The sequence below is a fragment of the Recurvomyces mirabilis genome (genome assembly GCF_035927965.1).
Source record: "Recurvomyces mirabilis strain CCFEE 5264 chromosome Unknown scaffold_12, whole genome shotgun sequence".
In the NCBI taxonomy this organism is placed as follows: domain Eukaryota; kingdom Fungi; phylum Ascomycota; class Dothideomycetes; order Mycosphaerellales; family Teratosphaeriaceae; genus Recurvomyces; species Recurvomyces mirabilis.
In genome coordinates this window covers 376180-400111 of record NW_027041946.1, presented here as the reverse complement: position 1 = coordinate 400111, position 23932 = coordinate 376180, and the positions used below count along the sequence as shown (strand labels likewise).

General features: G+C 53.2%; 9 protein-coding genes across 9 annotated transcripts; 4 read left to right on the top strand and 5 right to left on the bottom strand.

Annotated features, from left to right (window-relative positions):
- Positions 1-2158: 2158 nt before the first annotated feature.
- SSE1 (adenyl-nucleotide exchange factor sse1) lies at positions 2159-4696 on the bottom strand (the record flags this gene model as incomplete). The annotated part of the gene is made up of 3 exons (XM_064837866.1): positions 2159-2491; positions 2583-4592; positions 4652-4696. The coding sequence occupies 3 exons, from the start codon at positions 4694-4696 to the stop codon at positions 2159-2161; spliced, it is 2388 nt and encodes a 795-aa protein (XP_064694570.1).
- An 893-nt stretch (positions 4697-5589) lies between these two features.
- LTS14_005167 (uncharacterized protein) lies at positions 5590-7558 on the bottom strand (the record flags this gene model as incomplete). Its single annotated transcript, XM_064837865.1, has 3 exons — positions 5590-5711; positions 5818-6130; positions 6332-7558. 3 exons carry the CDS (start codon positions 7556-7558, stop codon positions 5590-5592), a joined length of 1662 nt encoding a protein of 553 aa, XP_064694569.1.
- Positions 7559-8027: 469 nt separating this feature from the next.
- On the bottom strand, positions 8028-10200 carry LTS14_005166 (uncharacterized protein; the record flags this gene model as incomplete). The annotated part of the gene is made up of 4 exons (XM_064837864.1): positions 8028-8392; positions 8421-9005; positions 9034-10060; positions 10144-10200. 4 exons carry the CDS (start codon positions 10198-10200, stop codon positions 8028-8030), a joined length of 2034 nt encoding a protein of 677 aa, XP_064694568.1.
- A 1106-nt stretch (positions 10201-11306) lies between these two features.
- Positions 11307-12573, bottom strand: LTS14_005165 (uncharacterized protein; the record flags this gene model as incomplete). Its single annotated transcript, XM_064837863.1, has 2 exons — positions 11307-12106; positions 12243-12573. The coding sequence occupies 2 exons, from the start codon at positions 12571-12573 to the stop codon at positions 11307-11309; spliced, it is 1131 nt and encodes a 376-aa protein (XP_064694567.1).
- Positions 12574-13999: 1426 nt separating this feature from the next.
- LTS14_005164 (uncharacterized protein) lies at positions 14000-14695 on the bottom strand (the record flags this gene model as incomplete). The annotated part of the gene is made up of 1 exon (XM_064837862.1): positions 14000-14695. The coding sequence occupies one exon, from the start codon at positions 14693-14695 to the stop codon at positions 14000-14002; it is 696 nt and encodes a 231-aa protein (XP_064694566.1).
- A 1004-nt stretch (positions 14696-15699) lies between these two features.
- ERG5 (RNA polymerase C-22 sterol desaturase) lies at positions 15700-17463 on the top strand (the record flags this gene model as incomplete). Its single annotated transcript, XM_064837861.1, has 3 exons — positions 15700-15868; positions 15936-16939; positions 17005-17463. 3 exons carry the CDS (start codon positions 15700-15702, stop codon positions 17461-17463), a joined length of 1632 nt encoding a protein of 543 aa, XP_064694565.1.
- Positions 17464-18180: 717 nt separating this feature from the next.
- On the top strand, positions 18181-19347 carry LTS14_005162 (uncharacterized protein; the record flags this gene model as incomplete). The annotated part of the gene is made up of 1 exon (XM_064837860.1): positions 18181-19347. One exon carries the CDS (start codon positions 18181-18183, stop codon positions 19345-19347), a length of 1167 nt encoding a protein of 388 aa, XP_064694564.1.
- Positions 19348-19629: 282 nt separating this feature from the next.
- LTS14_005161 (uncharacterized protein) lies at positions 19630-21747 on the top strand (the record flags this gene model as incomplete). Its single annotated transcript, XM_064837859.1, has 2 exons — positions 19630-20269; positions 20321-21747. 2 exons carry the CDS (start codon positions 19630-19632, stop codon positions 21745-21747), a joined length of 2067 nt encoding a protein of 688 aa, XP_064694563.1.
- Positions 21748-22589: 842 nt separating this feature from the next.
- LTS14_005160 (uncharacterized protein) lies at positions 22590-23919 on the top strand (the record flags this gene model as incomplete). The annotated part of the gene is made up of 3 exons (XM_064837858.1): positions 22590-23408; positions 23430-23486; positions 23533-23919. The coding sequence occupies 3 exons, from the start codon at positions 22590-22592 to the stop codon at positions 23917-23919; spliced, it is 1263 nt and encodes a 420-aa protein (XP_064694562.1).
- Positions 23920-23932: the final 13 nt, after the last annotated feature.

The following is a 23932-nucleotide window of genomic DNA, read 5'->3' as shown; positions in this document are numbered from 1 at the left end:
CTGTCTTCGTGCACGATAGAAAGCGGAGAGTAAGAAGATTTGGAGCTAAAACCCATCCTTGATCACCCCAGTTTTGGGGCGACGCTTCCAGTCGTGAATCGGATGGAGGAGAGGGTAAATGTACCGCAACGACATCTACTCTATCCACTCGTCACGTCTATCACCTTGCAACTCAGATATCTTCGCCACCTCGCTCTCAGCTTGTTCCACTATTTTCTCCTCCAAACCAGCACTTCTCGCCCCCTCCACATCCCCCTTCGCCGCCTTCCACCGCTCAAACCACCACTCCCAATCCCCCCTATACGAACTCCTCCCACTCCCTGCAAACCTCCACGCCTCTGCCAGCTCCTTCCCCTGCTTGTTCAAATCCACGCACCCCATAGCTAGCTGCATCTTCCCACTAATCATCTTACAGTACCCCCTGAGCGCCATGATAGTCTCCAGATCCAATGCCGGGTAGAAGCGTTCATGGAAGAAGAGCACGTTACCCGGTTCGTCCCAGAAGGAGGAGGGGAAGCCTGGGTTTCCATCTGGGGAGAGGGAGATGTGGGAGAGGAGAGCAGAGGCCACGGTGTTGGTTTAAGGAAGGGTTGCGTCGGTGCGGAATTTGATCAGGGCTAGGGGTATTTCTACGATCGACATTCACAATGTCAGCAGATATCCTCCACGCCTATACCGGTCTCTTTGAATTTACCTTTGGAATCTCGCTCACTTCCCCTTCACCCCTAACAAGCGGATGCATCCTCGAGATCCTCACCCTCGCAAACCTCTCCCGTCCATCTGCTTGCATTTCGGCAACGCAGACGATTTCCACGGCGTCCACCTTTGGTCCTAGTAAAGCGAGGAAGGAATGAGAGACGTTGTTTTTAGCAGCTAGGTGCGCGACGACGAAGCTGTAGGACTCCATATCCATATCGATGACTTCCGTGATATCTGCGTCCTGAGCCTCCGTGTCCGTGAGGCCGGCAAAAGGCGAGCAGAGGTCCTGTCCAGGGCATGAGAGGCGAGATTGTCCGTCGCATGTCGAACAGCAAGATTAGGTACCCTTGCACTCCCTACCCCACTCTCCTCCCCCTCCTCCTCCTCCTCCTCCTCCTGACCACTAGTCTGCACAACCACACTTCCCTTCTCATCATCATCATCCTCCTCCGCCACCAGATAACACAAATGCACCCTCCTGCCCCCCCACCTCCTCAACCCCGTCACCGCATTCCCAACCACAACATCATACTCCGGAAACCCCACCCCCTCCATTAAACACCCCATCTCCGGCTACTGGAACTCCACCTCCCCCGCCTCATCCAAACAAACTCCTAACAGGCAACCACGCGAACCTCGGCGCCCCGTTCACCGGAAAGAAAACCACGCATTTCAGCCCACTGCCCTGCTTCTGCAGCACAGAGAGGCGACCCATAGCTTCGTCCAGCTCCACAGCTCCGGCTTCCCATCGCGGTCCCATTCGCGGTCCTGGGTGTCGACTTCGCCACGACATCCCTTCCACTGCCTACAAAGCCATTTATGCGCCGGCCACTTCCGTCTCCTGGCACTCGCGGGAACAATAGCGGACGGGCGCCGCAGTCGGCACAAAGTCAGTGTAGCTGGGTCGAGACAGCAGAGACAGGTGGTAATTGAGGGGCATAAGACGAGGAAGCCCATGGTGACTGGAAGATCGAACGTGGTGCCTGTTCCAGGGACTTCCAGCAGATGAGATGCAGCTGTCTTATCTTCCTCGTTTCGCCGTTTGCACCTGCATGCGTGTATGCGCCCCTCATCTAATCACGTGCATACCGGCAAAAAAAACCCTCCCCTCCCTTAATCTGGAAGTCGTGGCGGACCAACACTTGCACCAAATCCGGAAGGAACGAAGCTCCGGCCACCGAAATTCATCCGTCATAGCATCCATATCGTCAAGTCCCTCCCGTAACCATCAACGCCAGGCAGGCCTGCAACGGAAAAGGCCTTCATTCAAAAAATTCGACATAACTATTCATGCATTGCTATTTAAACTAGTCTATCCACCTTGTACAAGGTGCCATCATGCTCGCCCGTTATGCTTCAGTCACACCCCATGAAAGCAACTCATGAGGCGATCCGGCTCAGTCCGAACACTCATTCATGATCGAGCGCTCGTTTCCCAAAATCCAGGGGGGCTGGCCGCTTAATCCATCTCATCCCCCTTCACCTCCTCAGCAGCGGGCGGTGCATCCTTCATCTCCTCCTCCCGAACCTCCCCCCCGGAACTCCCCGCCTCGGCATTCTTCTTCGCCTCAGCATCCTTAGCCGCAGCCTCCTCCGCGACCTTCTTGGCCGCAGCATCCTGCTCCCTCTTCGCAGCCGCCGCCTTCTCGGCAACCTCCCTCCTCGCGTCTTCCTCTTCTTGACGCTTGTCGTTGAACCTCTGGATAATCGGCCCGGCGCTCCCGCGCAACTCGTCGAGTTTGGCAATATACTGCGCCTTGGTCGCATCCTCGCCTTCGTCGTAGAGCCAGTCCTATCATCATCATCACAAGTCAGCACCACGAAAACCCGGGTCACATCGCAGTTACGAGAACCATATCCAGAAGAAAAACAAGGAAACTCACCTCAAGCGACTCGCACTTCGCCTTCACCTTATCCTTCTCCTCCTCGCTCGCAAAATCCGCATACCCATTACTAGCATACCCCTCCTCCATCTTATTCCGCATGCTGTAAATCTCGCTCTCCAACTCATTCTTCTTATCCTCCGTATCCGCCACCAATTTGTCGTCCGAAACCATCTGGCCCTCGCGTTCGGTGTACGAGTTCACGACCTCAGTGGTGAGGGAAGCCGTGCCGGATGAGAGTGGCAGGTCGCCTTTTCGGACTTGCTTCTTCACTTTGCGGGTTTTGGGAGCTGGGGGCTTGGCGTCGCCGTTGGCGGCTGGGACGTCGGAGGAGGTGTCCATTGCCTGTAAGGAAGGGGAGGTTAGTGTGGGGTGCTTTTTCGAGCGTTTAGCTGCTCGCTCTTCTGCACGAAGAGGCTGAAGCTCAGGTGGCGAGACGAGCAGCTCCACCACCTCTTCTCGCAACTCCACACTGGGACAAGAAAAACTCACATCACCATCCTTCTTCTCCTCCGCCTTGCTCTCAGGCATCGGCTCCTCAATCTCCTGCTCCTCCACAAAGTACCCCTGCTCCACATTCAACACCCCATGCAAATTCAACCTCGCCTTGAGTTTACAAATCATGAAATCGTCCTTACTATCCGCCTTGACCCCCTTAACACTAAACCTCCCGATCCACGGGTTCATCTTGCCCGGCAGAGATTCCGGCTTGGCATACTTGGCCTCGAGATCAAACGTCTGCTTCCGATAGAAGGTCAGGATTTTCGTCGACGGCATGGCATTGCCCTTGTTGAAGACGGTGAGGCTCGTGTCTTCATCCGGGATATCCGGGGATTTCTCCCAGGCGAATTCGATGGGGTAGTTGACGATGTCTTGGACGCTGAAGTCGCGGACGCGGAAGACGGGGGATAGGATGGCACAGCTGAAGGCGCAGCCGCGGGCGATGGCCTCGTCGGCGTTCAGGGTGAAGTTCAAGGTCTTGCCGCCGAAGAAGTCGGTGATGGCGGCTTTGAGGGAGGGGACGCGCGTGCAGCCGCCGACGAGCTCGATGAAGTCGATGTCCTCGGGTTTGAGCTTGGCTTCGGCGAGGGCTTGCTCGAGGGGTCCCGTGGCGCGGGCGAGGAGGGGTTTCATGAGCTCTTCTAGCTCTTCGCGTTTGAGGAAGCCGCGGACGTCGACGTCGTTCATGATGGACTCGATGTTGAGGGGCGCGCTGGCGTTGGCGGAGAGGATCTTCTTCAGCTTCTCCACGGCGGATGCGAGGCGGACTTTGGCTTTCGGGTTCTCGTAGACGTCGATCTTGAACTTCTCTTTGAATTCGGTGCGGAAGTGGTCCATGATCGCCTTGTCGAAGTTCCGGCCGCCGAAGTGTCTGTCCCATGCGGTCGAGACGACCTTGAGCTCGCCCTTGCGGAACTCGCAAATCGTGCAAGTGTAGTTGGAGTGGCCAATATCAATAAACGCCGTCCGTCTCGGCTTCTCCTCCGCACTGGGCAGATCAAGCTTGGTGATACCATATCCCAACGCCGTCGCCGTCGTCTCATTCACTAGCCTCAGGACCTTGACACCAGCAATCTCGGCCGCATCCAACAAACTTCTCCTCTGCGCATCCGTATACCAAGCGGGCACGGAGAACACCATATCATTCACCGGCAGCCTCAACTCGGCACTAGCCGTCTGGCGGATCTTGGTCAAGAACATGCCACACAGCTGGGTCGCGGAGAAGCTCTCCTTCTTGCCGGAGTAATTGACCTCGGCGCCCACTTGCCCGTTGACGTCGACCAGCTGGGCGGAGACATACTCCTGCTCGATCTGGACGTCCGGGTCGTTGATGCTGCGGCCGGCGAGGCGGGTGAGGGAGCCGACGGTGTTTTTCATGTTGGAGATTTCCTGCGTCTTGGCTGCCTCACCCAGGTAGCGTTGGCGCGGGCCGAAGGAGACGAGGGAGGGGGTGGCGCGGTTGGAGACTTCGTTGGTGATGACATCGACGCCCTTGTTGCGGGCCACCGCCTGAAGACATTATTAGTAGATTGCTGGTAAACATCATGTGATTGATTGATTAGACTTACAATGACCGCATTTTGGGTGCCAAAATCCAGGCCTACCACCGACATCTTTGCGATTGCGTGTGTGTTGTTGACCGCTATCAGGTGGTGGTGGTGGTGGTGGTGGGGTGTTGAAGGTGTGTGCTTGTGAGGATTATCCGAGGATGTTGAGAGGTGTTGTATGTGGTAAGGGCTGTCGCACAACTGGTATGGACCGATTTATGCAAGCGAATAGCGATCGGGGGTGAGTGTAGTGTAGCAGTGCAGCAGTGCAACAGTGCAGCAGTGTGGCTTGAACTTGGGCGCTCGTCTGCTATCGACAACACGCCAGAGTTTGCTAGATCTTTCTTTACCGCGAAAGAAATTCGTGGGCCAATAACATGCCGTCATCTGTGGACCCTGGTTCGTAAGGCTGGACCTCAACCTCCTTCACCACCACTACAGCAACCACCACAGCAACCACCATCTTTTCCATCACATGACAGGTATATACCATATCCAGGGAAGCCATATTCCGATGATCAACAACACCCGGGAATTCCATGAACGAAAAGGCACCTGCTGGAACAACACCGAAACACCATCATACCTGCTAGCGACGTAACGACAGTCGTGGTAGCTCATTCCATACCACCCACCCAATGTCAAGCTCTACCCTTCTCAGATCACCTAGTCTACTTCATCCTCCCCTTTCCCTTCCCAACATACTCCTCCCCACCCGCATCCCCCATCACCACATCCCCCTCCCCCACTCTCTCCCCCCCTTCCTCCTTCTTCTCAGGCCAAACTCCCGGTTTCAAGAGATCCCCCTCCCTCACAACCTCCTCCTCCTCCTCCTCCTTCCCGCCCTCACTATCCTGCTGCCGCCGCTTCCACCCCTGCCCAACCGCATCCTCCCTCTTCAGCGCCGTCAAAAATGCCTTCAAAGACCCCAATCTCACATGCAAGCACATCGGCTCCATCTAGCTCTGCCGCTGCAACTCACCGTGAAAAGGTCGGAGTACCGGGTCCTTGTCCGCTAGACTCAAGGTGGTATCGCAGTCTTGGTCTAGGAGGTGGTATTTCACGTCCACGACATCTGACCCTGCAAAATCATAAGTTGTCTTTAGTAAGGCGTAACATCTGCCACATCCATCGACCTTCCACCAAACAGAAGAAGCATGAATTGGGGTGAGGAAAGAGACACTTACATTCCAACCCACTCCTCCCCACCACCTTCATCACAGCCCACTGCACCGCATACGATGTCCCTTTACTCACATCCAGCACCGTCAACACGGGCTCGAATCTCTCCCCGTCACCGCTGAAATCTATCTTATTATCTTTCCAGTGGAAGAGGCATCTGGTCAGGAGTAGCACGGCTTGGTCCCGGGGTTTGAGGTGCAGCCAGATGAAATTCTCCTCTTCCTGTTGTTCTTGCTTTTTGGGAGGGATGGGGATCTCGAGGGCGAAGGCGAGGGTGTCGCAGTCGCGGGTGCGGGAGGGGGCGTGGGTGTGGTAGTACTATTGCACCACGCAAATCACAAGCCATCAGCATATCTTCTATTCTCACGGCCGAAAAAGACACCATCCACAACCCGGCGCCCCCCCCTCCCCCCCCTTGAAACCATCTGGAGCAGCGAGCAATATCATCCATCCTGCCTGCATAGCACCAAACACGGCAAGAAAGAAAGAAGGAAAAAAAAGGAAAGGGGGAAGACTCACAATATCCCCCACCCCCTCGTACTCCACCCCCCAGTTCCCCAAAAACCCCCTCACAGTCACCTCCCACTCATTCTTCCCGCTGTCGACCCAAAGCGGCGCATCCACCACCGTCTCGAATTCCCGCGCGTAGGGAAAAGCATTACACCCGTACGGACATAATCTCAACGGTAACCACCCCAATCCATCTTTCAGCCCTCCGTCTTTTGCCGCCGGTCGAGGGGCGAGGACGCTGAATTCTTCTGGGGGGTTACGAGTCATGCAGTGGTCGATGCGAGGGCTTAGGGGATCCGTTGGGTCGAGGGGTGGGTCGGTTATTGAGAAGATTGTTTTGTCCTCGAGGCGGGGGAGGGGAGACTGGGGTGGGGACTGGGTGGCTTTTGTTGTTGTTGTTGTTGGGGGAAGCGTTTCGGTTGTTTGGTGGCGGTGGCGTTTGCGACGCTGGTTTCGGAGGATCCAGGTTGGGTGGGTGAGGGCGCGGAAGGGGAGGTGGAGGAGCTTTGTTTTGAGGGTGGATGGAGGAGATGAGGGTGGTGAGTGGCGGGAGGCTTCATCGCTGGTGCCTTCCTCGTTGGCTGTCTGGTTGCTTGTATCTGCCGTGGTGTTGGAGGTCTCTGCGGTTTCTGCCTCCAATTCCTTCGCGAGGTCAGACTTGAGAACGCTGGGAGCTGGGTCATCGATCTCCATGCGGTCCTTATTGTCCTGGTCCTGGGCTTTACTGTCTATGCGATCTTTGGCGGCTTGGTCGTCGCTCGTGGTCTTGGTGTTCACTACGCCACCCGGAATCTCGCTAGGTTCTGGTTTGCTAGCGGTTGCGTCTTTGGTCTCTCCTTCGCCATCCGAAGCGGACTTCTTCCGGGACGGCTTGTTGGACGTTGCACCGTCGGTCTTTACTTCGCCACCTGAAGTTGATTTCTTCTGGTCTGAGTCGATGGCCATAGCGGCGGCGGCGATGGTGGCCTTCTTGTTCTTGGGCGAGGTATTCTCGACGGACTGGAGGGTTCTGTCGTCCATGCTCCCGTCTATCTTGACAATTTCGTGTGATGGATCCATGCACTTGGGCGAGACGTTGTCGATAGATTGGAGGTTGCTGTCGGTTGGGTGTGGAAATATGGGTGCGACTATGTCTGCGTCTGCGTCTATGTCGGCGGCTATTTGTGCGTCTATCTCTGTGTCCAAGCTGTTGATATCGTCTCCGTCCCTGCTATGTCTGCTTTTCACACAGCCCATGGTTCGTGCTTGTAACGAAGTGCTGGTGGAAGAATAGTGGCGACGAGTGACTGACTTGGTTGCTAATCTATGCGCTGTGACGATGATCGTGGAGAGGTGGTAGAAGTGGAAAGGTGAGTGACCGGAAGACTTGCATGCAGTGCTGGGAAGAGCAGGGAGTGGATGATTGTGTGAAGTGGAAGGCGGACCATAGGTAAGAGCAGGAGTGATGGAAGTGCAGATAGCACGTCACCTTCTTAAGGACTTCGTCTCGTTCTTGAACGGGAAGATTGTTGCTTCTCGAAGTACCGTTGCCTGGAGCACAATCCTCCGCCAACACAGGTAGATCAGTATGACAATATCTTGAGCTCTAGATCAACTCTTACAGGAATCACATCATAGCATAATGCGTGTCCATCCCCATTGTGAGTACTGTACAGATCCGTTACGATACAAAAACACAATCTCTTCCCATACTCATCCGCCCTCATCATGATGGTGCTCTCTGATGGTAGGTATGAATCTGAACACTCATGGTCAAATCGGGATGACTGAAGGTCATGTCCTCGGCTGCCTTCATATCCATGACATCATCTGATCTACTGGTCGTCCGAATCGTCAGTCTCTTCGCTATCTGGCGTCGACCCAGCATCGCTAGATTCAGCGCTTGGCTCATGGTCATGAAGGTGTCTTGTTCTGATCGCGATGCCATTTCGACCTGGCCGATTGGTAGACCGACTACCAGACTGACTTCTGCCTGTGTTGTCGAGCTTGTCTCCATCGATGTGAGGAATAGTGATAGCGCTCCTTTTTCGAGCTGGTCTGGTCCGAGAAGCAGTCGTTTGCTCGGGAGAACTGTCAGGGTCAACCGTGTAGATATTACGCTTCGGCCTGTCAGCAGTAGCTGTCGGTCGACGAAGGATCCGATCCCGTTCCTCCTCGTCGGCTTCTACATACGCCAAGCCGTCCACCTGCTTGAAATGAGGCGGATCGTCGTAACCGCTCTCCTCCTGTGAGGACTCCTCCTGAGCTACCTGTTCCTGTTTGGCAGGATCAAAGATTGTGCCTGTAACAAGAGCTTCATCGCCGTGTGTGATGAGGTGAGCCATGACGAAGAGCTGGGGTCCATGCCTTTTCACAGTATTGGCATCCAAGAGTCGAAATAGTGACACGCAGCCGTAAGGATCATCGACTTCAGCAAAACGGTATAGCTTCATCTCGGATGGCTCCTGAGGCAGGACCCACAGCTCGGATGACCAAGTGTCTTTGACAGGTTTCTGGAACAGAGAGAATGTGCCCTCACTGCTGGTCTTGGAAAGATGTTTGTTGATTGCGTTCCTGATTGCATCGGCTGGCATTGCTGTGTTGACATCGATCGAGAAGCGAATATCCTTGGGCAAGGTCATGCCTCGCTCGGTGATATTGTCAGCGCAGTATACCGCAATCTTGATCTGCTTTGGAAGAGGCGCTGGAGGTGTCATGTCGGCGCTGCTGACTAAGGTTGTTGAAGCTGTAGGGGGGCATGATTGGGACGCTGCTGCCCACAGGAGTCACAGAGGGTCGTTTCTGGAATTCTTCCTTCAATGGTGCTTGAAGCTTCTTCCAGGACGAGTCTTTGTCGTATGGAGGGAGGAACTTGAAAGCGTTCAAGGCGGCAGCATCCATATCGAGGTATGTCGTATTGTCGTTGCAGTCCCCGATGCAAAAGTCGCCAAACTCATATGCTGGCCCACTACCATATTTGAACTCGCCACTGGAGTCCTGGAAGCGGTATGCGACTAGAGGCTCGATGTAGCTAATGCCACCAGCCACAGTCGATGGAGTTGCTGTTCTCTTGGATGTACCGACCCGTTCGAAATCGTACGGTATCGTTATGAGCACAGGCTCCACGACGCTACTCGTACCTTTGGGCTTCCTACGAAAGTCTTTGTCGATGTATTGTTTCATCACCAGAGCTGCCAAGATTTCGATCTTGTTGTTCGAACTCAGAGGATCGTTGAACATATCTGATAGTGTGTCGATATTGAGTTGATACTGTGTGGCATCGGCATTGACCCATTGGTCGTCCCCAAAAAGTGGCGTACGCAAGGCCGTGCTGTACCACAAGGGCTTCTTGCGATCCTTGATCAATGCCCTTACCAAAGGTTGGTGTGTTTTCGTTTCCTCGGCCCATGTCGTCAGGAGCTTCTGGATGAAGTGACGAAGTGCACCTGGCTGTGCCATGGCAGGGACTGTGATGTCTCGGATGGTGTCGATATCTTCTTCATCGGCTTGGATGTGAATGGTGGCTTGAACGTCGGCTGTCTTCTCTTCACGCTTGTCTTCCACGCGCCTCGTGAAAGCACATTTAGCTGGTCGATGGAACAAGATGTAATCCTCAGCATACTGCAGCCCACCGTTATCACGATTAAGCTGCTCGATCGGACGAGCATCGCGGCACTTTTCGCCCTCTAGATGGAAAGTGAGGTTGCGAGAGTCGTCCTTCGGAACGCCTAATTGCGCGAGGACATCTTTGACAAGCACCTAGAACACAGTCAGTGGGTTTTCAGCAGGATGAATGAAGGAGGACTTTGCCTCATTTGTTCTCGATTGTGCAAGATCGATACCCTGGCTGAAAGCGGTGCTGGGACCACACAGGCCGAAAGTGCAGTGAGAGCCGACATGCGAAGTCATCATGAGACTGCTCTTGGTGGAGTGTCAGAGGTCAAGAGGGTCTGAGGGCCTTTTCTCCAGCTGATATACGCTCGCGAGAGAAGCACCACGAGAGGACGCAAGTCGTAGGTTGCTTGCTATCTATCTGGTAGTGAGACTTGCCTTCATAGACTGATGTGTTCTGGATCCATAACTACTTGTGTTGCCGCCATTCGTACTCGCAAACATTATCGCATCATTCATCTTCTTTAGTCGTGTTTATGCATTGTACTGCTGCAGGTCCGTTTGTTACGCTGTTGGTTAGAACATGGATATCTGATCTTGTTTCTTTTGATACAGGTCTCACTGCCTCTTCAGATTGCTCGTAAGGCCGGGAATCAAGACGGAATCCATTCGTTGTCACTTATTTCCGCTCTCTATGCTGTGTAACCGCCTTTCATCATGCCCGGGCTGTAATCCACGATGAGTGTAATGCGGCGTGGTATTCACACTCAAAAGAGGACATGTACTCGTGCCGATGATAAGTCGAGGAACGTGTCATTCTCATCTCTTTATATCAGATGACACCGCAATTCTACCAGACTGCAAGATAGACCAGACTAAGAGACACAGAAGATCAGCTAGGTATGCTGGCCTTCTCACTAAAGGCAAACGTACCCTATCAGAACAACCCACAGTAGGAACGGAAAGCCACTGTACTCAATCATCAAGAGCATTCTACTTGTCGCATTATCACCACCGCAACCTCAGCCACACATTTTCTTCACTCTGCCCATGCCAATAATAATCACACCTCAGGGTTATGATTGTAGCCACGACCGCAGCTGCACCAGTTTCCAATCTCATGAGTTATCTCTGACGCCGCCTCGAAGGTGCAGCCATCTCTTCACTGCCCGATCTGGAGATGCCGCTTCTGTCTCTACGAGATGATCCAGCGCCGTCGTTGCTCCGACGTCCACCCCTGCCCTGCACCATATTACCATCATCGGTATCGGAGCTTCCTCGCCTGTCCGCCCTGCCAGATGGACTGAATCCGCCATCGTCCTCCTCAGCAGCCTGACTTGCATCCTCCAGATCGGCAGGAGGATCACGTATCTTGCCAGTAACGAGATGAGGCTCATCTTTGGGCACGAAATGCGCCATCACGAAGAAGCCTATTATCTCCTTTCTGAACCGCAGGTGCATGCAGGAATTCGAGAATTGGTGATTTCGCCCCGGCTTCGTCGTACGTAAGGTCCATGCCGTGATCATCGTCGTATTCGGCGAAGCGGAAAAGCTTCAGTGGCGCTGGCTTCTGTGGCATAAGCCATAATTCGATGCCCCAAGTACCACTCAGCGGCGCCTGGTATAGGATGGCGCATTTGACCTTGGACCCTGGAGCAGACTGGACTTGGAGCTGAGCTTCGATGCGGCGCCGTATACTTCTTGCGATATATTTTGTCACCGGCGGCTGGAAAGTAATGTCTTGTGGGAAGACGAGCTTCACTTCGTCGCTCACCTCGTCGCCAAGATTGGAGGCGCAGAGGACTGCGAGCGAGGCACGACCACGATCACGATCCTTAGGTAGGTCGTCCTTAGTAGTAGGATGCATGCCCAAATGGCTAGGTACGAAGTCGTTGAAACAATATGGCGGCAGGAACGGGGCTTGACCTTCACCGACATTGTTGTCGTCTACTACGGTGCCTATGCTCCTCTGCAAAGCTGTGAGTTTGAACGACTTCCTTGCATTGAACGTCGCAAATGGGTCGAAGTAGTGAAACTTCCCCTTGTCCACCGTCCTGACCTCGTTGTAATATGTCCTGTCGTCATTGATGCAGTCGCCAATGCAGAACTCCCCGAAATCGAATTTCGGTATCGTGAACAGCTTGAACGTCGTACTGCTTGGCTCGAAGCTGCCGTCTCGGTACGCCAGAAGTGCTACTCGGTTTATAATTATCTTTGGAAGCGGCGGCTGCGTGGTACTTGCAAGGGTCCCAACTCTGACGAATTGCCACCCAGTGACGTGCTGCCGCGGGTCAACCGCATCTTCCAAGGACTTCACAGCGGGACATACCTCCATCCTCCAACTCGAAGCTGATCAGCAGCTCCAGCACGTTGACAGCATTATGCTCGGCGAAGAGATCTGACACTATGTCGATCATAAGGAAGATGTCGGCGTCCTCACAGTCGAATGCGACCCACTCGTCATCGCCAATGGAAGGTGGACGAAATGCACAGAAGTACCAAATCGGAACATTGAGGCTGTCTACAGCGTTGTTGAGCTCGGTCGCGGTGTGACTCTTCCTTCTCAAGAACTCAACCACAGAGTCCTTCAGTTCAGTCCTGAGCGCTGTGATCTTCGTCTCATACAGCGCAAGCTGCTTCGTCTCACTGCCCAGCCACATCGATCCAAAGTGATATGGGATATCCACTCTGAGCTTTCCGGGCTGCTCATCGTCTTGCGTATCGGCATCATCGTCAACGACATTCGATTGATGCCGGATGTCTGTGCACCGGTCTGGGTGGTGCTATATGTCCCCGATGGATCGCTACGATCCACGAGTATGTCTTGACCTAGGAATGCGTGGTTTTCATCGCACGAGAGGTCTAGGATAGGTCGTGCTGAGCCACAACCGTCTCCAGGAAGATGGTAGGAGAGTACCGCCCCAAGAGGCAAGTCAAAGTAGCCGAGCAACCCTCGTGTTGAGGACCTTATAGAGCATGTCAGTAATAAGTCGAAACAGGTTTGACAGCCTGACATACGTCGCCACTTGGGATCTCTGTCAGCTCGTCACTATCAAGATCTAGGTGTCCATTCTGAGCCACTGCATTACACAGCCAGAAGTTCGTGCTCGGCATGTTCCTGAATTGTGAAGCTATCGGTGTCCACGCGATGGTGGGAACCTTCGGGTGTAGTGGATTCCTTGCGATTTGATGCTGAAAGCGGACACAAAGCGTACAGACCTATTCGTTCTCGATTAGCAATCCACAGCCGTAGCAAATACCGTTGCACCGCTCAAAGTGCCTCTTTGTGCCACGGAAGCAAGCCTATCCAAACGAAGTCCGCAGCGGCGCGATCGCTGTCTCAGGGTGCTCTTTATAGCAATCAACCCTGAATGGGCCATTGTTATTTCCAGTTAAGAGGCACAAGCAACGAGAGTTTAGCAAACCGATTGCACACGGCTGTGATCGAACTCCAGTATCCTGCACACCTCGAATCCTGTGTACTGTACTGCTCTCTCCATCTTATTGATGAACCACATGAGCCTTCACATACAACGTCTTGTCCCGTTTCCTCACCTGAAGTGAATCGCTCAAGAACTGCGTCAGCTTGCCCTCGCAATATCGAAATAACTTCTTCGGTCCTGCGTACTACGGCATGACCCATAATTCCAACTCCCAACGTCCCATGTACGCGTCTGTGAAAAGCTTGGCCGAGTTGGTGGATAGGCCTGCCACCTGTGATATCGCATTGATCTGTTCCTTGATGGCTTCGGTGATTGTACGGATGGTGTCGGGCGCTTCGACCTCGAGCCGTATGTCTCGTGGGAAAGTAATCCGAGCCAGCTCGCCAGGATGTGTGAGGTGATTGACACATCGTACAGCGATGTCGATGTCATACTTAGGCCAGTGGGCAAGACATAGGCCATAGTCTTCCGCGCGATATGTGTTCAAGCAGTAAGTCGGCAGAAAGGGCACTCCAGAAGACGGCTCAAGGGCACCAGATCCAACATGCAACTAAACTCTCTCACGCAGCCTTGCAAGACTGTCACCTTTTCGTGATACGGACGGATACGGCAGAGCATAATCGTGCCAGATATCGAACTTGATCTAGTTCCAGGGAGTCCACTCGTCGCAGTCGCCGATGCAAAAGTCGCCGAAGTCGTATGCGTGCACTCTGCTCAACTTCCAGTTGTCTTCGACATCCTCACGCCAGGCCAGAAGTACCCAGATGTATTTGACGTCCATTCTTTTATCGTGATCGTGACCTTCACGTATCCATGGCAGGTTACGAATATCGTAGCGTGGATGGTCGCGAGGGATGGGCACCTCGCCTATGTGGTGATACTCGTAGCGAAGCTGCTGTGGCGCCACAAGCTGGATCCTGTTCCAAATGCTGTGCTGTACAGTAGACCTCCGTTCCACTAGTTGCAGTGTCACGCCCACATCAAGACTTACGCCGGATTTGCGAGGGTCGTCCAGAAGATCTGCGACGGTGGCAACACGGTCTAGATTTGCGGTCAATGTCATACCACTCCCTCTGAACCCTGGAAGGTTCATGGTCAGATCGAGCAATAGCATCCACTCATCAGTCCGTAGCACTGTACGCAGGATCCTGTCACTGACGACCAGACGTAGACTCTCGACCTTTACCAGATCAGGGAGTTCGGCTGCACTCTCGTCGGGCGAGACCGTGGTGCTTGCGGAACACCAAGCCGTGTGATGGCATGCTGGTGCTCCAAGCTGTATGAATTCCAGGTGCAGTCCGAGCACTGGAAGGGGACTGGTCATAGGCTTGGTCTCCATTGGCGTGACTAGAGCGTACTGGCTGCAGGGAGTATGATGATGTCAGTAATACCGTAGCTGGCAGATATGTCTCCCATTGCTCAAAGTGTTGATGCCAAATCGCTGTCTCGTGTCAGCCATCTTCTGGGAAGATGAATGCGCGAACAACAACCCGGCCGCATTGCGTTGTACACAAAGACTGTCCAGACATGCAACTTTAACTAAGACACATTGCCACAAGTTACTGAATGTCATCGGCCGACACCTCGTCTGCCCATGATGAGATCGGTGACAACCATTGCAGCAGTTTCGCTGTTCAGTCTCACATACTTGTGTTCAAGCTGGTGCGATGGCCAGATAGGATCTTCATCAACAACTCGACTGACTTGTGATATCTCTGCGTCTGAGAGTGGCGAAGCTCGATTGCCTGATCGGTGGCGCGATACTCGTTCCAAACCAATCTCCTTGTACTCCAAGGCGGAACTATCGGGCTTTCGGCACCAAGACATTTCGCGCATGGTAGTCCCTGGAGGTCCCATGAGTGCAGAGCGATCTTTCCAATGCCGTGAGCTCTTTGACACCGAGGATGTCAGCGATCACACCATATCAGTGGCAAGCCCAATCAATGGAGAACGAAGGAGCACTGGTGAGGCGATGCTAATGCTGTACTGAGAAGTCCATCTCGGCGCGAGTCGCTCTTGCCCGGGCTGACCGCAGATGGCGCTTTACCCAAAGAAGTCCGTACCTTACTCGAATCGCTCGTCAAAAGACCCTGCATATCGAGCTCTCGTACGATTTCTCAGCAATTCGTTCAGCGACAGCACTAGCGGCGATGCGATAACCATTGGCCGGTGAATGATGATGCGAAGCTAAAGAAATTATTATATTATCCGTGTAACTCCGAGACGACGTCAAATTGTTATTCGTTGGTTGTCAACGACACACACAGCTTTGCACTTGCCACTGTGGTTGTTCAAGAGAGGCGGAAATACTGTTGACAGTAGACCAACATAGCCGTCGACAAGATGGCTTCAGTCATGGAGGCATTCAATGCCTCCGCAACCGCATACGCCAATGCCCGAGAGGCGACCATCCTCGCCACCGATTCGAGCTTGATCAGCAATATAGTCAACAATGTCAACATCTTCAGTGTCTTCTTCACCCTCTTCGCCATTGCTGTGGCGTATGATCAAGGTATACTTCCTTTCCCCTCTCCATACACAACCATACACAACCATGCCCAGCTAACATCAATGCCCAGTAACTTACTGGCGCCTCAAAGCCAACATCGCCGGCGAACCTCTCAAGATCCCCTTCGTCGGTCCCTTCCACGAATCCGTCAAGCCCAGCTTCGAGAAATATTACGCTAAATGGCTCACCGGGCCCCTCTCCTGCGTCTCCGTCTTCCACAAATTCGTCATCATCGCCTCGACCCGCGACATGGCTCGTAAGATCTTCAACAGCCCGACATATGTCAAGCCCTGCGTGGTTGACGTCGCACATAAACTTCTCAGAGCCGAGAACTGGGTGTTCCTAGATGGGAAGGCACACGTAGAATACAGGAAAGGATTGAATGGCCTCTTTACCCGACAGGCGCTGGAAACGTACTTGCCAGGTCAGCAAGAGGTTTATAGAGACTACTTCCAGGAATTCTGCGACATCACGTCTCGGAATGATGGAGCGCCCAAGCCATTCGTCTACATGTTCCGTGAGCTCATGTGTGCCGTTTCTTGCCGGACGTTCGTGGGACATTACATGAGTCGCGAGGGCGTCAAGCAGATTGCAGACGACTACTACAACATCACGGCCGCCATGGAGTTAGTCAACTTTCCCATAATCATTCCCTACACCAAGACATGGTATGGCAAGAAAGCTGCGGACCAGGTCATCGAGGCGTTCAGCAACTGTGCGGCCAAAGCTCGTGTACGCATGCGGCAGAAGGGCGCTCAGCCAGAGTGTATTATCGATCGCTGGCTGCTGCAACAGATGGAGAGTGAGCGGTATCGGGAGCGCATTGCAAAGGGCGAGGAAGTGCCGGATGAGGAGAAGCCACAACAGTTATTGAGGAACTTCAGCGACTACGAGATCAGCATGACAGTCATGACATTCCTCTTCGCGAGCCAGGACGCCACGAGTTCGGCTTGCAGCTGGATTATGCAATTGCTTGCTGATCGACCAGAGATGCTGGCAAAGGTTCGCGAGGAGGGATTGAGGATACGACCGGATCCACGTTCAGATGTTACGCTTGAGATGCTGGAGAATATGGTAAGCCCGAATTCCACACCACAAAATTCTCAAGCAAACAAGCACCGCTGACACATTCCCCACAGCACTGGACCCGCGCCTGTGTAAAAGAAACCCTCCGCTACCGCCCTCCCGTAATCATGGTCCCCTACCTCGTGAAAAAGGACTTCCACATCCCCGAATCAAACTACACCGCCAAAAAAGGCAGCATGATCATCCCCTCCACCTGGCTCTCCCTCCACGACCCAGAAGTCTATTCCGATCCGGACACCTACGACCCGGAACGATGGATCTCCGGCAACGCGGAGGAGCAAGGAAAGAACTGGTTGGTCTTCGGCACAGGGCCGCATTACTGCATCGGACAGACGTACGCCGTTCTCAATCTGATATGTTTACTGCATATGATGGCTTCGGAATTGGAGTGGACGCATGAGATTACGCCTACTAGCGAGCAGATACGGGTTTTTGCTACGATTTTCCCGATGGATGATCTGAGGTTGTCGTTTAGGCAGAAGGTGGACGGTGAGACTGGCGTAGCGGCGTGAGAGGTTCTCGCTGCGTTGTGTGGGTTCTTTTATACAAGATGTTTAGCGTTCAAGCGCTCGGGGCTGGCAAGGCGCATATAATCTTCTTCCTTCCCTGCGGCCTGAGGGCTGTATGGCTTCTTTGGCCTGGGACGATGAAGGCCGGTATAGACTTAGAGAGCATGGACTTATTGACCCGAATCAGCACCACAACTAGGTGCTCTGCTCACGCTCGGCTAAGAAGTGCTTCCTCATCTCCGGTTCGGCGATATTGAGTTCTTTCTCACCAGATACGGGCTGCCAACGCTATGCCGCACGATTGCAAATGCTTGAGCACAAAAAGATGAAGAAGCACAAGTCCCTCAAGGGTGACGAATTTATGCGAATGATCGGTGTCGTACCTGCCGCTTCGGGAGAGCTTTGCGCTGGACTTGGACTTGTACAGATGCGGTATGCCGTTCGCATCTTGCTTCAGCTTCGACCAACTCCAACCAGTTTTCAATGTTGCAGGTCAGCTATCATTATCAATGGTACGCTCAATAGATAAGGTGGGTCGGTTGGGGCTGTGCACGATCCACGATATGTGATATATGAACATGAGCGCCATGGTATTGAGCATATCTATCTGCGTGCAATGAAACCTCTTCTTCCCGCTGTACACGACCGCACTCACTCCCATCGTTATAAGCATTCGTACAGATTAATCCATAGGACTGCTACAGGGTTAGCGAGTACATCATGTTTCAAGAATCTCAGGGAATGCCGACAGGGCCGCCTCCAGCCTACGAAGCGATCGTGGCTTCGAGCCAAAGAACTCCGGCTCAGGAGAAGGCTACGAGCGAACGATCTCTGGCCCTATCAGACCAAAGCTACTCTTCCGTAGACGAAAACGATGAGATCCTACAAACCGCTCTCGACTTCAGCCATCACGCTCCATCAGCTCAAATCTCCCGCCAACGACTTCCCGGTCCGGTCGCTATACCGCAAACTGCTGGCGCTACAGGAATGCCTTTCATCAGAGCCTACGCCCCCGTCCTACAGAGCCATGGGGTTAGCATGAAGGAGTTCGTAGAATTTGTTGACAACTTCAATATCGTCTCGGCTAGCAGTCCACCACTTCAAGTCCTCGACCTTGCCAGTGGCGCGATCGGCATGATACCCATGGGCCACGCTCAGGCCATATCAGCGGGTGTACAAGCTCTTGTGAAGATTGGTGATGCCGTGCAGATGAAGACGAGAGCAGGTTTATTCGTCAAGAAGAGTAATACTGATTTCTTCCATCCTCGGGGTCTTAAGCTGGAGCTGTTGACTAGTGCGGCTTTGAAGGCGAAGCTTGGGATGGATCCTGCGACTCCGATTGCAGGGGATATTGGGCAGAGCGAAGGACTGAATGCCACCGAGCGGAAGCTTGCGGGTCTCCAGGGAGCTATCGCGCCGCTAGTCTTTGATGTGCCGTCGCCGAATGAGCCGACGAATGTCTTGGGTAAGATTACTGCGAAGCAGCAGGTCAGTAATGCTAAGCGAGCAGACAAGAAAGCTCTGAAGTCTAGGGAGAAGTATGTCGAGATGTCCCAGGATGTGGATGAGAAGCTTCGCAAAAGAACCGAGAAAGTGGAGGAAGAATACGAGATGCTTGATTGCGAACGGGAGAAGATCGAGCGGAAGCGGGATAGGGAGATGGAGAAGGTGGCGAGGAAGGAAAAGGATGGTCCAAAGTGGGCGAGGGAGGAAGGCAAGGTGATGAAGGAATTTGAGAAGGATATGAGGAAGTTGGAGGAGGATCATGAGAAGGTGAGGGAGAAGTATGAGGGGAAGGTTGGGAAGAGGGAGGGGAAGCGAGTCAAGAAGGATAAGGAGGCGAGGAGGGCGGAAAAGGGGGTTTGGTTGGTGATTGACAGTATATGATATGAATGACTTATACGGCCACATCAACCCATAGACGGTAGGGTTGCTGCTTCCTTTTGATTTGTGAATGTGATGCCGGATTAGGGGTTTGTGCTCAGATGAATGTACTACCTGTAGCATATGATATTGCTTAAATGCGGTTCAAGCATATGACACCTTCAATCACTCAACGTCACTTCACAGCCACTGAATTAAAGATTTCTCTTGCCGCTCGCATGACCTTCAGAAGTAAACGACAGCTTCCACACAAATTCTGGCTCACACAAACAAAGTACGACAACAATGACTGACCAGGCTCTCGTCCGCCACGAAATCGCCACAGCCTCCTTCCGCCTCTGCTCCGACGATGACATTGAGGAAGAAGAAGACGACGACCAGGCCCACATCGTCCAGTACACTCTCACACTCACCCCCTGCCCCCTGGCTACTGAAATCTTCATCCTCAAACTCCTCGACACGGACGGGCATCTATTTTATTGCACTTTCCACGAGGAGAGGGAGCCGTGTGTTTATCGTAGACCGGTAAGTGATCTTATTCAAGTATGGCATCCGGACAAAGTGGAGGGTGGAGTGTTTTGTTTGCATGTTGCTAAGCGGGGAAGGAGAATCAGCGAGGCGGAGGTTAAGTTAGTGGAGAGGGAGTGGAAGGGGAAGGTTACAGAGATTTTTGGGATTGATCTGGAGGCGGAAGAAGTAGTGGAGGACAGTAGCAAAGCCTTGGGGGATGGGTCGGGTGGCAAAGGTCCTACCAGAGATAAGGAATTGGGGCAGTGCGGCGTACGAGCAGCCGATGAGATTGGTAACCAAATGCCGAAGATGCAACGTAGTGCGAAGGGTGGCCTGGTATCACAGGCTGGCTCAAATAAGGAGCAGCCGACCAAACCTACGGCAAGCTCCAAGGATGATGGCCAGAGAATACAAGGTACGTCTCCAGCAAAGTGTGACCAAGTACAGACAGCTGATATACTGCTAGAGGCCACGGTCACCACAACGAGTAGTGACGATGCGCACAAAGCTGCTGAATTGAGCAAGACGGATACCTTATCAAACCTCAGTGCACTAGGACGACGCGAAGGCAAGAAGCTGGCCACTAGGGATGACCATTCAGGCCCAGTGGGAGCAGTCGGATCAAGAACAGCCTCGCAGGTCGATGGTCTAACGCGAGGGATCGAAGCACCACGGACGAAGACGTATAAAGGCGAGCACGTCGGACAGTCTATCGTCCGTGAGCCAAAAAGCCAGTCAAAGATTATCGGCTGGCGTGGAACAGCCACCGAAGTCACCATTTCATTGCGCTTCGTCCTGGATGGCACTCCGCTGAGCCCTCGGATTTGGCAGCCGATAACAGACATTGTTGTCCCAAGAACGACGACCATGCAAGACTTGCCATCCCGCTTACTGATTTTCATCCATCAGCTAGGTGCTGGTGATCACGCTCTGATGGCTGACATGCGTGAGAAGTGGTATCGGCTCACGTTCGTCTTGAAGCCTGAGCTTGGTGACGAGCGCGATGCGTATCTCGACTTTACCACGGGTCGGGTGCCATTCGAAAGCGTCTGTGATCTGCTCCGTGATCCTCACAACCTCCAGGAATCCATTGCCATGGCTGTTGAGTTCTCAGGCACCAATGTCGACAAACCCATCTCGACTGTCGAAGGAGCTCTTCAACCCCAAAAGAACAGCACCAGGCGTATTTGCCTAGGTACAATCCACGGCAGATTGACAGATCAAGATCGTCCAGATCGTATCCCAACGAGCGTGGCCATCGTCGGATCGATAGATATGGACAAGCGAACAACCATGTCACTTTCCATTGTCCCGGTGTTTCTCCTGCAGAACCTAGTTGTCGGTGACGCTGGGGCAGGCGATACGCTAGCTTTTCGTTCCGACTATGACTGGAGAGATCGTTTCACTGGTGTGAAGTCGAAGGAAGAGTTGCTGATGAGGGTGAACGAGCATGTTGATGATGAGGGAGAAACAGACGAGCTACCAACAGCACTATCCTACTGTTTCAGTCGATTTGCGGACTTCGGTCGTCTCGCTGCGTGGCCAAAAGATCGCGTACACATCACTGTACGCTACGTCGACCTCGTACCGAACGACGGGACGAGGGAAGGATCGATGCCGACGCAACAGCACTTTCTTTTGGTGTCTAGTGATACACCGACGTCCGTCCATAAGATAGTCTTGGACAGGATGGCGGGGACAGCTGAAGCGAAGGGCCTGTTTTCTGCTGGAGATGTTGAGAAATGGAGAATGGTGATGTTTGTTTTGCCGCAGATAGAGGAGATGGCGAAGATGTTTCTGTGGGAAGAGGGATCGATTGGACAGTTTCTTGGTCTGGCTGGAAATGGGACGGTCGGGAGGTTGCTGGTTGAGGCTCATGTTGTTGCTAGGTAAAATATCTCTAGTTTAGTAGTCTTGCGTGGAATAGGCGAAGTTACGATATCATGATGCATTCCCAGAGTATATGAACTGTAATGAGCGGCCATATCGCCTGCCAGTATAATAATCCTGGATCGTGCGTTGAAACAGTTGTGACAGATGACAGCAACATCCGAATGACATGGCCCATTATCCGTTAGCATATAGTCCTCCAGTCAATCTATAGGCTTGAGTATTGTTGAGAAGCCAGAGAAGCCGTGGCAGGCAGTGCATGATCTCGACGTACGCACGGCAAGAATTCCAGGCGTGCTGGTTTCAACGAATTCCAGTGCTCACAGACCGTTCGACATGCGGTGATATCCATCATATAGCGCATAAATAAGAAAGGTACGAGCCTCGGGCCAGATGGTGACTGAAGGGAGCCGAGATCAATGGTCTATAAGTATAGGAGCGTCGCCTACGATCGTCCGCATCCTACGCCTTGAGCTTATTGCTTACCACCCACCATTTACGGAAATGGCAATCCTGCGTAACGCTTTGCCGCACAACTCGGCCACTCAGCCTGCGTTCGCTGTGCGGTTTGGAGCTCATCCGAGGCACTGACCGCCGAAGCAATATCTCATGACCGTCAGCTGATGTCAAAGCTTCTATGGCTGACAATTTGCTGCTGAGGCGGGCGGTTGGGCGGCAAAAAGCATGAGCTTCAAAGGGCAGTCAGTTCTAGGGCGGCCTTTCGTTGAGCGCATATGACCCGAACGAAGATGCTGCTCTGTCACTTGCGAATGATCTACCTTTGACAGCTCTGAAGCTTGCCTTGCTATCTTTCATAAGTCGTTATAACCGCCGAGTTCGAAATCATGCAAAGGCTTGACATCGGTCGGGTGGTCTGGCGCGATGGCAGCGTGCGTAGCCTTTTGTTCCTCATTTTTCTGGTGGGCGCTGTGCTCCCTGGTTCGATCTACGCCGTATATGCACTTGAGTTCCACCCCTTGGCCAAGTATCCAGGACCATTGCTCGGGCGACTGACTCAGTGCTACGATCTCTATCATGCCTTCCACGGCGACAAGCATGTGTTGCTCTACCGCCTTCACCAGAAATACGGCCCAATCGTCAGGTTCTCGCCGAACACGATATCAATCAATGATCCAGTGGCGCTGAAACCGATATATGCGCATGGTGCCAATGTTAAGAAGTCCATCTTCTACGAATGCTTCCGAGCCGCACCACAAGCCATCAGCACGTTGCTGGCTACAAACAAGACACACCATGCCAGGAAGAGACGGGTCATGGCACAAGCCTTCTCAGCTGAGGCATTGCGAGGGCTCGAGCAGTATGTATTGGGTCGTATCGAGGACTTGGTCGAGAGGATGAATATCTTGCTCGACCAGACGCAAGCTGAGAAGAGCCAGAGTACTGTGACGCTCAACATGGCCAGCTATCTGAACTATTTGGTGTTCGACATCATGGGCGAGCTGGTATTTGGTAAATCGTTCGGTACGCTCGGAGATGAGCCAGAAAATAGAGCCGCTATCCGTCTGCTTGGACGAGCTGCCAGGCGCAACTATACTGTTGCGGCAATGCCGGCCTTGGCACAGTACGGGATCGAGAAGTATCTACCGTTCCTTCGAGGCCTATACCATGATCGAGCAAAGTACCTAGCATTCGGCAAAGGACAAGTACTGGCTCGTGCGAAATAGAACGGCCTCGGTGAAAGCGGAAGACGAGATATCTTCTCCTATCTGCTGCATGCCCAGGTAGGATGGCACCCATGGAACGTCAAGATCTTCGTATACTGAACAGCAGCAGGATCCCGAGACCGGTACGGGTATCCCGATGCCAGGATTGTTCATGGAGGGTAACACGCTCATCGTAGCTGGCAGCGACACCTCCAGCACAACAATGTCTGCCGTGATGTTTTACCTGCTCACGAAAGCAGACGCGATGAGTCGCCTGAAACATGAAGTCCTCAGCACTTTCCAGAACGTCGAAGAGATCTGCAAGGGCCCGAAGATGCAGGCGTGCTCCTGGCTCCGGGCGTGTATCGATGAGGCAATGCGCATGTCTCCTGCAGTGGCCGGTCTGCTCCCGCGCGAAGTCATGGAAGGCGGCTTCGGTGTTTCTGAGTTGGACCTGTTCTTCCCAGCTGGTGTACAAGTTGTTGTCGAGATTACCCGGCGGCAGAGATGAGTGGATGCACTAT